Raw genomic sequence first — 11,971 nt, 5'->3', positions numbered from 1 at the left:
TTGGTTGAGACCTGTGGGCAGACAGGAGTATGCATAAGTCGCTACCTCACCGAAGACTTTCGCAACCATAATTGCTGAGCTTTTTGCATGGTGACTTATGTACTGTCTATTCTAATAAGGTCGTGAGAACCTAGAATGACTAGAATAAAGATAAATTAGGTATAATTATCAAGCATGTAGGTATAGTGCGAAGGAATAGACGATCAAAAACCTGTCCCAGAGAACAATGCACGACCTGCAACGCATCAAGCCGGAGGAAGAAAAGAGGCAAAAAGAACGCCTTGAACAAGTGCATAAATCACCATGGCTTGTAAGCTCACCATGAACAGACTGCAATATCTGGCCGCGGACGAGGAGCGACCTGGGATTTCCAAAGCTTGGTTAGCAAGATACCAATACCACAGCGGGTATCCAGACGAAATCCGGTTAATGATCTGAACATGGTAACTAGTTAAAGCCATTGCCGCAAGCACGAGCTGGACTACAGCGAGTTGTTTAAGCAATTGGGCCGAGGAGTCAGGCAACTTAAGACGACCGGCTTCAGCAGAGTTTTTCAGCAAGCAGGGAGCTCCTGCTCGCAGAGCCCAGAAGCAGGACTGAAAGAGAATGAGCAGCATTGGCAAAGCGAGTAGGAAAAGAGGAAGATTTGACACTGTCCAGTATCGGAATAATCCCACGCCCCTGTTCGCATATTAACATATAGCTAACTCTGGAGTAAACCTCTCAAAAACTTACCAGTAATGAGCCTGGACCCATCCATAAATGCTTGGGACAAGGGAGTGACACCAGGGCCGGGAGAAACCATCATTCAAGCAGTACGCGGTGTACGCTAAGTACTGAGGAATAATAATCCCCAGGGCGACGGTGCAGCCGCTCGTAATGACGAAGCACAAACGGGTGGCTGCCCTGGGCGAGCGGCGAGCGACCATCTCATATGCTTGGTTAAGAGCGTCATATGCTAGAAGAATCCCGCTGAGGATGCCATTACTGCGCACAGCAGTTGCTATCGCGAAGAAGCATCCTGAAATGAGGAGTTTCACATGGCTTAATAAGTGCTTCCGCTTGGCGAAATCAACGATGGAGGACGAGTAACTGTAGAGTCCCGCAGTGTTCAAGAAGGAGAAGAGAGGCTCTCCATAGGGTGCAGAGAGGAATGCTCCAGCAGGAGAAATGATATGCAGAGCCGCAGAAAGAAAGCAAATGAGCCTCTTTCTCTCGGTCTCATAGCCAAAGACATTGAGAGAAAGTTGGTACAATGTTAGGACGGAAAGATAATGGGCCACATGTGACAGCACAACAGCAGTGATAGCGAACTCTGCCGCTCCCTTTGAATCATACGATGGGAAAAAAACTGAATAAGTCAGAACCGATATTAAAAAACTAATAGGGGGAGCAGACATACAAGAGGACAAGGAATTGACTAGATACCCGTATGTAGAACTAAACGCCCATTCCTGTTCAAAGACGTACCCAGTCTGGCCTATGTGAACAAAGTAGATCGAGTCCCATCGGACGAATTTCAGTGGAATTGGAAGAGACAGATTCTTATTGTCTGGCGCGGTCTCGACCGAGCCGTTGGCCAGGAGCGGAAGAAGGCTCGAAGATGTATCATAGCCAAGCCCTGGGGAGCTGATTATGGCAACAAAGAGGATGGCCTTCCAAATCCAGAAAGCAACCGATAGGGATTTGACGGGTCGGCTGAGGTCCAGGACACATGGAAGCCGAACTGTTGGCTTTGCAGCCGCGGAAGCTGTGTTCATGATGCTACCGTGTAAACCGCGCGAAGTGCGTCACTTCGGAAGCCATAAGACTTCCTGAGAGCTAGAAGCTTCGGATTCGGACGAATCAATAGTGGTCGGAACAATTAATAATGGGATACAAAGGGATATTGATGAAGAGGGAAACTCGGCGGATCCAAGCCAAGACCCGCCGGAATTCTCGGAAGTGCAGCATATCTAACACCGCTTACATAAAGTTGTGCATAAAAGGCTTGTCCTGGATCATCAGCGCATCAACGCCATGCCAAGCGATGATCCTTGAATATAGCCATGAAATGACTGGCAGGGGAACTATACATTCGAAAATTAGAGATTCAAAAATAAGGGTACGGCGAATCGAATTGGCAGACGGACTCTTTGCTGCCGCCTACAGTCATGACATTGTCACGGTAGACGTGGATCTAATAGTTAATGAGCTGGCCGAGGTTGGATGTTCAGCCCTATGGAGATGGAACCAGGGATGTGCCTCACCTCGCCCCATACCATACGGACGGCTACAGTGCTCCGTACCACGAAATCCCTTGCTCCTCGCATAGATCCTTCCTGGGCCCGGCCTTTCGGCGGCAACTTCACTCGATTGGATATGGAGCCGCTTGTCTCGGAGTAACTAATACTCCTCAATACCGAGATACTCCGCACTCTAGAGGTTACGGAGGTGTATATTGTATACGTCCGAACAGCACAGTCCGGCATTCCGAAGACGCAGATGGGCCCGGTTCCGCATAGCGAGTGTCGTGTCAAGGAATCTACACAGTAAGTAAGTACAGCGCTTGGCACGATTTGGCGTTAAGTAAAAGATGATTTTCTGCTAGCGTTGAGTGCGTGATCTCTTGCCACTCCGAGTGTGGATCATGAAATTGCTTAAGAGTCCACCGAGCCACTAAGAATGATGACAATTGATGATAGTCGACCCAGTGACTGTTTTGTGGGAACAGCACACTGGAAGGAAATCAAGATGTGGTGACGGACTTTAAGCCCGGACGGCGGACATAAGCATAAGTTATGAATTTATGAAGCGCATCGGTCGGTCGGCGATTCCGGCGCTCCGCTTTCCGATCCTTACTGCGAGTCTATCCGTCGCCGTCGCCGCGGGATCGCAACCACATTCAGCCCGGTCTCGTGTCAGACTGGGCTTACGAAACAGCGCCTCGCCTCGTTTTCTTCGCTAGACGAAGGATCCAGGATGTTGGTAACAGGATGCTTTTATGTCCAAGCAAGTCTTCAGCCGCAAATGGCGGAGCTGAAGAATGCCTTAAGGATGGAGACTTCAGACAGGAGACTAGACAGGAGACGAGACAGGAGACTTTGTAGACTGTGACTAAAGACGGCATTTTGAGAACGCCGATTGCATAATGAACCAGTGACCAAGAAGGATCGGCAGCTAAATCTGGACTGGGGGGGGCGGAAAACAAATATTATTTGCTGGCATAGCTGGTGAAGCTGGTCGTCAGATCGCAAGCTAGCAAAGAACTGCTTTTAGGGTGACGCACCAAGATCATAGAAAGCTTGCTCTGCAGAAATTATTGTGCTTGCTTTTAGTCTCAGCTCTCTATGCCGCCTTGGTCTACATTGCAAGACGAGTCCCGAGTCCCGATTATGGACTCCCTCCGTTGTGGACCAGCTACCAGACCGCCCATCTGACATGAAGAGATTGTTAGAACCTTAAGATGGCCGTGGACCCCAAAAGCTGGAACCCGCCCGACTACTAAAAGGTGCTGCCTTTTTAGTTCCATCCATCACAGTGGGCACACTCGTTCTCTCCTTGGATATAACTCACGCTTTTGCCGCTCCTTCCTTCCTTGCATTCGACTCGATCTTTGGTCTGTCTCAGCTTCTACCTCGATATTACCTTGTTTTGAAAATCCATAATCATTGCTTTCCTTGTGTTTATCTTCCCGCCCCGCTCCTGCGCTCCAGCACTTGGTCTGACGTGACACAGCTGAAGCATCCTTCCACCGCTGACGGGAGCTGGACTGGACGTGGGGCCTCCTGGTTCCAGCCTAGACTTCTGACTCTGGACTCTTGACTCCAGATGTATCTTCTGTCAGCTTCGTTGCGACTCTATTAGAAGGTGTCGAAACGCTTTATCAGCGCGTTTCTGTTCTCTTCTTCATACATCGATGCGGGATCGACATCAGCCTTATGTATAGATCGCCAGCGCCCACTGAAACCAAGAACGCAAGAACGCAAGAACCCAAGAACCCAAGAACTGAACCATACTCTATAAAGATCGTCGCTAGCTCGCTGTCGATGCGCTCCTTGCTTGTCGGTCGAGGCTGAAATTACGTGGCTAATGCTCTTCAACCTCGGCATGACAGCTGATGCCGCTGCCGCTCATAACAGCGAGCTCGCTAGCTCCGAAACACAGCTCCCCATGCCTTCTCGCCACTCCTCGCCTCGTCCGTTCTCATTCACCAATCTACCTTCATGGGGATTAGGCAGTCGGTTCAGCACTGATAAGCCCGCAAATTCAGAAAGACCGCGATTTGAGCAACGTCGGTCAATGCCGATCACCGCTATCGAGCCTAGATCTTCAAGCGATGAAGATCTGCACTCAACCGCTGGACCTCCACCAGTTCGCCAACTCAACCAGCATAAACACCCCAAACCGCCTGCGTCTTCGCGGCCGAAAACGACATACCAGCTAGCCCATCCGGCGACCAATGCGCGCCATAAACGGCTGAAGCTGAGGCCGAAGCTTCTCTTACAGCTGCAGCGGGTTTCGCCAGCATCGCGACCGGTGCCTGTTTTCGATGTTTTACCGTCAGCCTTGTTCATGCCACGATTGGCCCGGAAAGTCCCTGCGGCCTTGCGCGGCAAGCGGGGATTGGGCCCAAATGATTTGATTGTCACCACTAGCGATCTATATCAGCCAGCGCTGGAAGGGGCAGACAAGAATCTGAGCTCGGACGAGGAGAACGGGGATCACCGTGAAGTAGTAGCGACAATCTGCCAGCCTTGTAAAGAGGACGCTTTGGCTAAAGGGAAGGCAGAAATCTGCCTGAACTCTGGGACCGTATGGGAGGCCACGCCTCTTCCGAATGGTTCTTACGAATTTGCTGCCAATACGGACTCGGGACTAATGGTTTTGCGATGGGTACGGCGCGGACCAAAGAAGCGCCGCGTATCAGCTCCTCCTGGCTCTGTCTTCCCGGAAGATAGTTGCCGCTTTACATTTAGTGTTATCGACCCCACTACTCGCCGACACCCAGTCATCGCATCAATGACTCGAAACCACCTTGAGGTATACGACAGGTACTCACTACCAAGCACTGCCCCGTCTTCTCCTACCTCTGCTGCTTTGTCGGTCATCAGCGATGGCTCTGAGATGGATTTGGCATTAGATCAGCAGGTAATGGAAACCGATGAGAAACTCCGCTTGTTGATCACCATTACCAGCATCTGGGTTGCTTTCCGGGAGGGTTGGTCACACAATTTTCGCTACAATGATGCTTCGCTTAACGGAAAGGCCACCCGCTCCACTAGCGCTTCGAGAAATGTGTCAGCGTCAACCCCGGGAGAAGAGGACGCCCGTAAGCCAGCATCAGCGGACCCGAGCAGGCGTGTAGTGACCTGGACCGCCGCAGCCTCCCAACCACCCGTATCAGACCGGTCGACTCAGTTTGACAGCTTATCTAAACGATCCAACTCCACTGGAACCGCCTTTCTTGAAAGAGCCAACAGGCGTCATTCATCAATGAATCGGCAGAGCGTAGCCAGTCCTCGCCAGTCGTATGATGGGTCGTCAGAGCCCAAAGCTGTCAGACCTAACTCGGCCCACAGATCCGGATCGCAGCAGCAAGAAGTCCGGGAGAATACAAAACTTGAGTCAACGCCTGTCACCCCAAAAGCAGCGCATCGTTCTAAACAAGAGGGCCGCCAAATATCGATTGATGGCCAACTGGAATCTCCGCGTCCCAAAGGGAAGCGTCGACACCGGTTCAGCAACCTTTTTGACTTCCTTATTCGAAAAAGCGGGCATCACCATCAATAAACCCGCATTTCATACATGCAAAAGTTCTGTTGTGTCAAGTTTTTTGCACAAAGTGATATTCTGAACGCCCCTGAGGGGAGGGAAGGAATTTGTTGAACAGTATCAATATTGCCTATAGTTGTGACACGCCTGGTGCAGATGTCCCTGTTTGGTATATACAGTGTTTCACCGGCGAGATTTTTCTCTCCACAAGGAAATCTCTCCGCTTCTTTTTTGTGTATTTCAGCGTTGCATCTTCAGCCCTGTGGGCTTTTCCATCTCAGCCATCCTTATGCCATATTCCAATGATGTACATATTAGCGATATAGCCCCGCACGTCATGACCAACTCAAAAGACTCTCAACTATTGACTCATGACTGGAACCCCTCACTTCACTAGTGATTTGCGCCTGCATTCAAGCATTGAGTGCCTAGTGGAGCCTTAGTCAGCGTAGAATACCCTAAGTCCTCTAACACCCCGCACCGACGGAAATGAAGCCATCCCCACTCCCGATTCAGCACCCGAGATCGGTAACTCATCGGCTCTCGCTTCCAACCGTCGGCAGATATGGCAAAGGATCTCCATAGAATATAGGACACTCTTATAGCCATATAACTTCCCGTTCGCCATCTTGAATCTAGTAATAGAACCTATAGCAGTGGTAAGTTGACCCCTAAACAACCTACCCCTCATTCACCACACATTCGCCAGCTTTTGTATCAACAATTAACTGACAACTCCAAGAATTACGGTCATTCCAGCACGATGGCCACCGATAACCAAATGGAATATGTCACGTATGTCTGCTGTATTTCACTCAAAATTATCCAGTCGCTAATTGCAGGTGAAGCCTTGGCAAATCCGGCCTCAAGATCTCCAAGGTCATTTTGGGCGCTATGTCCTACGGCACCAGCAAATGGCAAGACTGGGTGCTCGACGAAGATAAAGCCCTTCCCCTGATTGAACATGCCTACAAGCGTGGTATCAACACCTGGGATACAGTACGCCTACCTTCCACCCGGCCTGCCACCCAACCTACATACTAACGATTGTTTCGTCGTATAGGCGGACGTCTACTCCCACGGCCGTAGCGAAGAGATCATCGGCAAAGCGCTAAAAACATACAATATCCCCCGCAACCGCGTCGTCATAATGACAAAGTGTTTCTACGGTGTCGATGATGAGGGCAACCTGCCTCCTATCGCGGCCTGCGCGCAAAACACAGGCGCGATGGTCAACCGCGTCGGTCTGTCCCGGAAGCACATCTTCGACGCCGTCGACGCCAGCATCCAGCGACTAGGGACGTACATTGATGTCTTGCAGCTCCACCGACTGGATCGCGAGACGCCCCGCGAGGAGATCATGAAAGCCTTGAACGACGTCATCGAAGCTGGGAAGGTGCGGTATATCGGGGCATCGTCGATGGCGGCATGGGAGTTCCAGGCGCTGAACAATGTCGCTAAGATGAACGGGTGGCATACGTTTATCTCGATGCAGAATTACCATAATTTGCTTTCGCGTGAGGAGGAGCGCGAGATGATCCCGTATTGCCTGGATGCGGGGATTGGACTGATTCCCTGGAGTCCGATGGCAAGAGGGTTGCTTACACGGCCGTGGAAGAGTGCGCCGTCGTTGCGGGAGAGCACGGATAAGGCGCTGAATGTGCTGCTGAAAAGCCGGGAGACGGAAGCGGATGAGAAGATTGTGAGAAGGGTCGAGGAGGTCGCGAAGAAGAAGGGGGTCACTATGGCGCAGGTGGCGATTGCGTGGTCGCTTGGGAATAAGAACGAGAATCCAATTCTGGGACTAAATAGTAAGGAGAGGATTGATGAGGCTGTTGCCGCGATTAAGATCAAGTTGACCGAGGAGGAGAGAGCGTATCTCGAGGAGCCGTATATGCCGAAGACGGTGTCGCCTATGGAGAGGTAGTTTGGTTATGTTTTCCCATTCTAGTTGTCACATATATACACGAAGATAGGTAGGATCACTGTTTAACCTCCGTACTTCTCATGTGTCCATTAGGAATACCCTGCAAAAACAGCCATCAAATCCAGCAGCTCAGTCCATCGTGAATCTTTCTGAATCTCTATGCGGCCCTCAGGCGTGGCAACCTTGACCTCGTCCACCTGCTCGGTGCCATAAACATAATCCAACTCGTTATTCACAAACGCCACGAGGTCACGAATCCACGCATGCATGAGTTGGCGCTCTGCAGGTGTCGGACCGTGCATGAGGGAATAACTGTAATAGACTCGTGTTAGTTTGAGAGTCAAAGTGTAAGACATGGTCCAGTGGGTAGTAACTGACTTATGGAACGGCCGATCCATAGCATGGCTAACCCCAAATGGAATGGGCGCCACTTTCTCCGTTATGAAAGAGAGGCGGTAGGCAATCATGTACCGCCAGACGTCACGGATATTGACGCCATTCTCGATCAAGTTGTTGACGAGGAATCGTGACGGCGCACGGACTTGACCGTCTGAGATAATTCGCCCAAAGACGGCTTCCCAGTCCTTCTTTTCGGTGGAGGTAGGCAATGTATAATGCTGCAAGAGGCGGCTAGTGATGGCGGGAGAGTAGTAGTTTGATACTTGGACTTCAAGAGACCCAAGATTGGCTTCTGGGCCATTGGTCACAGCATATAAGGTCTCTTCATTGAGGACCTCGCCGATGAGGATGCGTAGGCCACGGCGCTTGAACTCGCGCGCAAACGAGCCATCGCGATAGTACTCGAATAAATCTGGGTAAATGAAGACGCCGTCAGTTACAGGGCGGAAGGTATGGTGTCTGAGCTTCATGATGGCTTCGCAGAGATCCTTTGCGTTGATTTCACGCAGGCGCTGAAGTTTCTCGCGCCCTGAGCTTGTCGAGGGGATTTTGAGGTACTCGCACAGCTCGTCGAATTGCGGCTGGCACTCGTCTGGTGTTTTGGGTTGCGCGGGAATGGCATTTGAGTACATGACTAGGCGTCGGAAGCGGTTCTTTGAAGACTCGGGCAGCTTTCCTCGGAAGTCATATAGTGTCTGCGCCTGAACCGCGTATGCACCTGCGCTTCGCCCAGAGAGTGTTATATTCTGCGGGTCACCGCCAAAGGCGCTGATGTTTTCATATACCCAGTCCATTGCCAGACGCTGGTCCCAAAGGCCATAGTTTCCTACAGCTCCATCAGGGCTCTCGTCCCGCAACGGGGCGCCGGCAAGGAAACCAAACAAATTAAGTCGGTATCCCACCGCCACGAATACAGCGTTGAGTCCGCCAGTAGAAATCATCTCAGTTGGATCCATCGATGGCTCATTGCTGGGATCGCCCATCTGGAACCAGCCTCCATGAAACCAGATCATGACAGGCCATTTGGCGGGCGTGGATTCTCCATCCTTTGGAACCGGCGTCCAGATGTTTAGCCGCAGACAGTCTTCACCGTACTCATGCTGTGGGATGTTCTTCTTCACAGAAGCCGAGTAATTGGGCTGCAGACACACCTGGCCGAACTTTGTGCCGTCGAAGGGGCCCTCGAGCGTTGAGTATGAGTAGGACTCGGGCAGCGCTTGAGGTTTACGCCATCTCCGCTCGCCAGTTGGTGGAAGGGCATAGGGAATATTGGCAAAGCGGCGTGATTTGTTGTCAAACTGCAGGCCTTTGATCTTGCCTTTGGCGCCTGGTAGCTGGATTTCGCAGTCGGAACACTGGTAGGAGATGCTGTTTCCCATTGTGACTGCGGCTATGACTCCTGGCCAAGATATCGATTAGAAAGGAGAGCTTCTCGCCAGGCGAATTCAACAAGTCAAATGACATTTTGAGCCTTGGACGCGCCATAACCTGCCGATTCAGTAGTGATGGTCACCGTCTGCTGTAATGGATACTTATCCCCAACTTCGTTGCTCTGATTGGCTCAATTAATCGATGACTATCTGTGAGATACTCTCTGTACTTATCTGAGTGCCTCAGGCCGCAATTCCCTATCTATCTCTCCGCTCCGCACTTTAACACTTTAACGGATAAACAATTCCCGTGCATACTCCCACAGCCTCCGCTAGGAATGCTGCTTGAATGCTCGACTCTCCATGGGCCAAAGCAGCGGTGCTAACAATGATCCAGCGCCTCGGTCTCGTCGTGCCCGCGTAGAGAGGGGCAAACGGTCTCGAAATGGTAGGTCATGTCGCCAATCCTGGAGATACTCTGCGTCTACTGTGAACTTGACAAAATGTTTACTAAGCTCGCAACTAACAGGGTGCTCTACATGCGTGAGCAAAAAGGTCAAGTGCGACGAGACCCGGCCTCAATGTGCGAGATGTGTTCGGCTTCACCTGGTGTGCGGGTGGCCTGCACCGAAACCCTCGCTAGCTTCAAGACGACGCGGCTATGGTCCCATCAAAACCCGTGACTCAGGGTTCTGGACGCCGTCCTCTATTATACCAAAGGAGGATGATTGTGCATCAGTAAGCCAGACGGGCGGCTTTCTGACACCGGTCACTCAGACCGGTCTGCCCTCTCCAAACGGGGAAGGCATGGCTCAGTCGGGAGATTCTACGACGGCCAGCTCTGGCCAGAGTATGCCCGCCGTCGACGATTCTGTATATGTGCCGCCGTACGATGATACCTTGCAATGGGCATTAGCGGCAGCAAGTCGCAGTGTAGCAGAAACTCCATTGTCGATGGCCGAAACACCGGGCAACGGTGAAGAGCGTGTTGATAACCCATTGACTGCGAATGCCTTTGAACTACTGAACGCTCCCACAATGAGCCCTCTACTCACTGCTACCGATCTATCGTTCGCACATGCCACTGGCGTAAGCCGTGCCCTAGGCAGTGACGACAAGCAAGCTGTCATGTTCCACTGCAAGGTCCTTGCTCCTCTGAAATCCACGCGAAATTGGAGCTGCTCTGCGCACACGCTATTTCTTAACAAGGCTTATAATAGGAATATGGCCCTTCATTTTCTTCTTGCTGTTGCCCACAGCGAGTTGGCTATTCATTATGGCCAGGGACCTCAAGCCCCCCAGGAATCTCGAGAACATTTCGATCGAGGATCGCAACTGTTCCTGCAAGCACATAACCCTTTCGCTGCTCCGGATCATATCAGTATGATGCTCTCATTTTTGTACATGTATATGTTCTGGATGCGACGTGACCATCTTGATCCCCCAAAAATCAAAGACCTGAGCAGGGCTGTTCTTGTTCATATCCGAACGTACGGATTAGATACGCTCTGTGCTAGCGATGATGTTCTCTCTCTCGAAAGCACCAGCGCCGGGGTGATTACTGTATCCGAGCAGGTTTTGCTGGCTAGGATTATCACGTACCTATATGATCGAGACGGCTTCTGCTGCTTTTTCGGGTGTGGCGGGCAAATCGCGGACTACATGAACAGCGTCCCTCAGAAACGTCAGAGAATCTGGCTACGTTCGCGTGCTGCATTCTTCCTGCCTTTGAGCGAAGTCGGTTATCACGAGGCAGGCTCGGAGATGGAAGATGCGGCAAATCTCGATGTATACTTTGAGCTCATCATTTTACATCACGAGATTAACACATACAGTCAAGCTTCCACGACACAGGCAATGACCTTGGAATTGAACCTTCAGCGGCGGTTAGAAACTATCCACAAGGTAAGAACAATCACATAGCAGAGTGCGCTATAGGCGCTGATGAAATGCAGAATCAAGCCACATTATTTCATCAAGTGGCAGACCAAGGGCATGGCCCGCAATGTACGCTGATGACCTATGTCACAGCTGCCGTCTTTTATGCTTTGCAAATATATTTTTACCGTGCTCGCCAGTCTTCATTCGGAAGCAGGCCTATATCCACTGAGCTCCAAAATGCTCTCAACTCACTTGTGTCGGCAGCATACTATGCTACAAAAGCTGGACAAGTGCAGTTGCTTGAGCGTTTTCAATGGTCTCTCTTCATTGCTGGGCTGGAGATTACCGATCCGGTCCATCAGGAGTGGGTTGGAAACAACTTGACCGACCCTGCAATCAGGGAGGCACTCGATTGTATTCTACGCATCAAACAACAATCTTCAGGTAGTATTACTATGCAGAAGATTCGATCAATGATTGACAAGGGTTCTCCAATGCCATAATGCATGCGTGAGACCTCAAATAATGGAAGCAACAAGTCGATCAATTCCGTTACTGGCACTTCTCCAATTTTCCTGGCAACTTACCTTTTAGTAGGGAGCCTCGACAGTTCCATCCCTGCGGCAGCCCACGCCTTTAC

General features: G+C 51.0%; 5 protein-coding genes across 5 annotated transcripts; 3 read left to right on the top strand and 2 right to left on the bottom strand.

Moving 5' to 3' along the window:
- Positions 1–151: 151 nt before the first annotated feature.
- On the bottom strand, positions 152–1,969 carry BDW70DRAFT_19484 (DUF409 domain protein). Its single transcript, XM_073743485.1, has 3 exons — positions 1,403–1,969; positions 736–1,351; positions 152–681 (listed from the first exon to the last, which is right to left on the bottom strand). The coding sequence occupies exons 1-3, from the start codon at positions 1,758–1,760 to the stop codon at positions 246–248; spliced, it is 1,410 nt and encodes a 469-aa protein (XP_073597771.1). The 5' UTR covers positions 1,761–1,969; the 3' UTR covers positions 152–245.
- A 1,705-nt stretch (positions 1,970–3,674) lies between these two features.
- On the top strand, positions 3,675–6,130 carry BDW70DRAFT_19439 (uncharacterized protein). Its single transcript, XM_073743484.1, has one exon. The coding sequence runs from the start codon at positions 4,072–4,074 to the stop codon at positions 5,770–5,772; it is 1,701 nt and encodes a 566-aa protein (XP_073597770.1). The 5' UTR covers positions 3,675–4,071; the 3' UTR covers positions 5,773–6,130.
- A 161-nt stretch (positions 6,131–6,291) lies between these two features.
- Positions 6,292–7,697, top strand: BDW70DRAFT_19429 (aldo/keto reductase). The gene is made up of 4 exons (XM_073743483.1): positions 6,292–6,413; positions 6,497–6,549; positions 6,603–6,753; positions 6,818–7,697. Exons 2-4 carry the CDS (start codon positions 6,518–6,520, stop codon positions 7,679–7,681), a joined length of 1,047 nt encoding a protein of 348 aa, XP_073597769.1. The 5' UTR covers positions 6,292–6,413; positions 6,497–6,517; the 3' UTR covers positions 7,682–7,697.
- A 73-nt stretch (positions 7,698–7,770) lies between these two features.
- BDW70DRAFT_166405 (Alpha/Beta hydrolase protein) lies at positions 7,771–9,459 on the bottom strand (the record flags this gene model as incomplete). The annotated part of the gene is made up of 2 exons (XM_073741981.1): positions 7,771–7,993; positions 8,060–9,459. The coding sequence occupies 2 exons, from the start codon at positions 9,457–9,459 to the stop codon at positions 7,771–7,773; spliced, it is 1,623 nt and encodes a 540-aa protein (XP_073597768.1).
- A 354-nt stretch (positions 9,460–9,813) lies between these two features.
- BDW70DRAFT_166403 (Zn(II)2Cys6 transcription factor domain-containing protein) lies at positions 9,814–11,956 on the top strand (the record flags this gene model as incomplete). The annotated part of the gene is made up of 3 exons (XM_073741980.1): positions 9,814–9,898; positions 9,980–11,355; positions 11,406–11,956. 3 exons carry the CDS (start codon positions 9,814–9,816, stop codon positions 11,832–11,834), a joined length of 1,890 nt encoding a protein of 629 aa, XP_073597767.1. The 3' UTR covers positions 11,835–11,956.
- Between the last annotated feature and the right edge of the window lie 15 nt (positions 11,957–11,971).

Source organism: Aspergillus foveolatus, assembly GCF_047715535.1.
Source record: "Aspergillus foveolatus strain CBS 279.81 unplaced genomic scaffold BDW70scaffold_13, whole genome shotgun sequence".
Taxonomy (NCBI): Eukaryota; Fungi; Ascomycota; class Eurotiomycetes; order Eurotiales; family Aspergillaceae; genus Aspergillus; species Aspergillus foveolatus.
Note: the sequence above shows the minus strand (reverse complement) of the source record. Positions and strands in the feature narration are given on the sequence as shown.

Bases quoted from the DNA above. Each gene is read 5' to 3' on its own strand.
- BDW70DRAFT_19429 (XM_073743483.1), top strand. From the start codon at position 6,518: ATGGCCACCGATAACCAAATGGAATATGTCAC. The intron at 6,550-6,602 runs GTATGTCTGCTG...TTGCAGGTGAAG, and splicing joins AACCAAATGGAATATGTCAC to CCTTGGCAAATCCGGCCTCA. The intron at 6,754-6,817 runs GTACGCCTACCT...TTCGTCGTATAG, and splicing joins GTATCAACACCTGGGATACA to GCGGACGTCTACTCCCACGG.
- BDW70DRAFT_19484 (XM_073743485.1), bottom strand. From the start codon at position 1,760: ATGAACACAGCTTCCGCGGCTGCAAAGCCAACAGTTCGGCTTCCATGT. The intron at 1,352-1,402 runs GTATGTCTGCTC...TGACTTATTCAG, and splicing joins AGTCAATTCCTTGTCCTCTT to TTTTTTTCCCATCGTATGAT. The intron at 682-735 runs GTAAGTTTTTGA...ATATGCGAACAG, and splicing joins TGGGTCCAGGCTCATTACTG to GGGCGTGGGATTATTCCGAT.
- BDW70DRAFT_19439 (XM_073743484.1), top strand. From the start codon at position 4,072: ATGCTCTTCAACCTCGGCATGACAGCTGATGCCGCTGCCGCTCATAAC.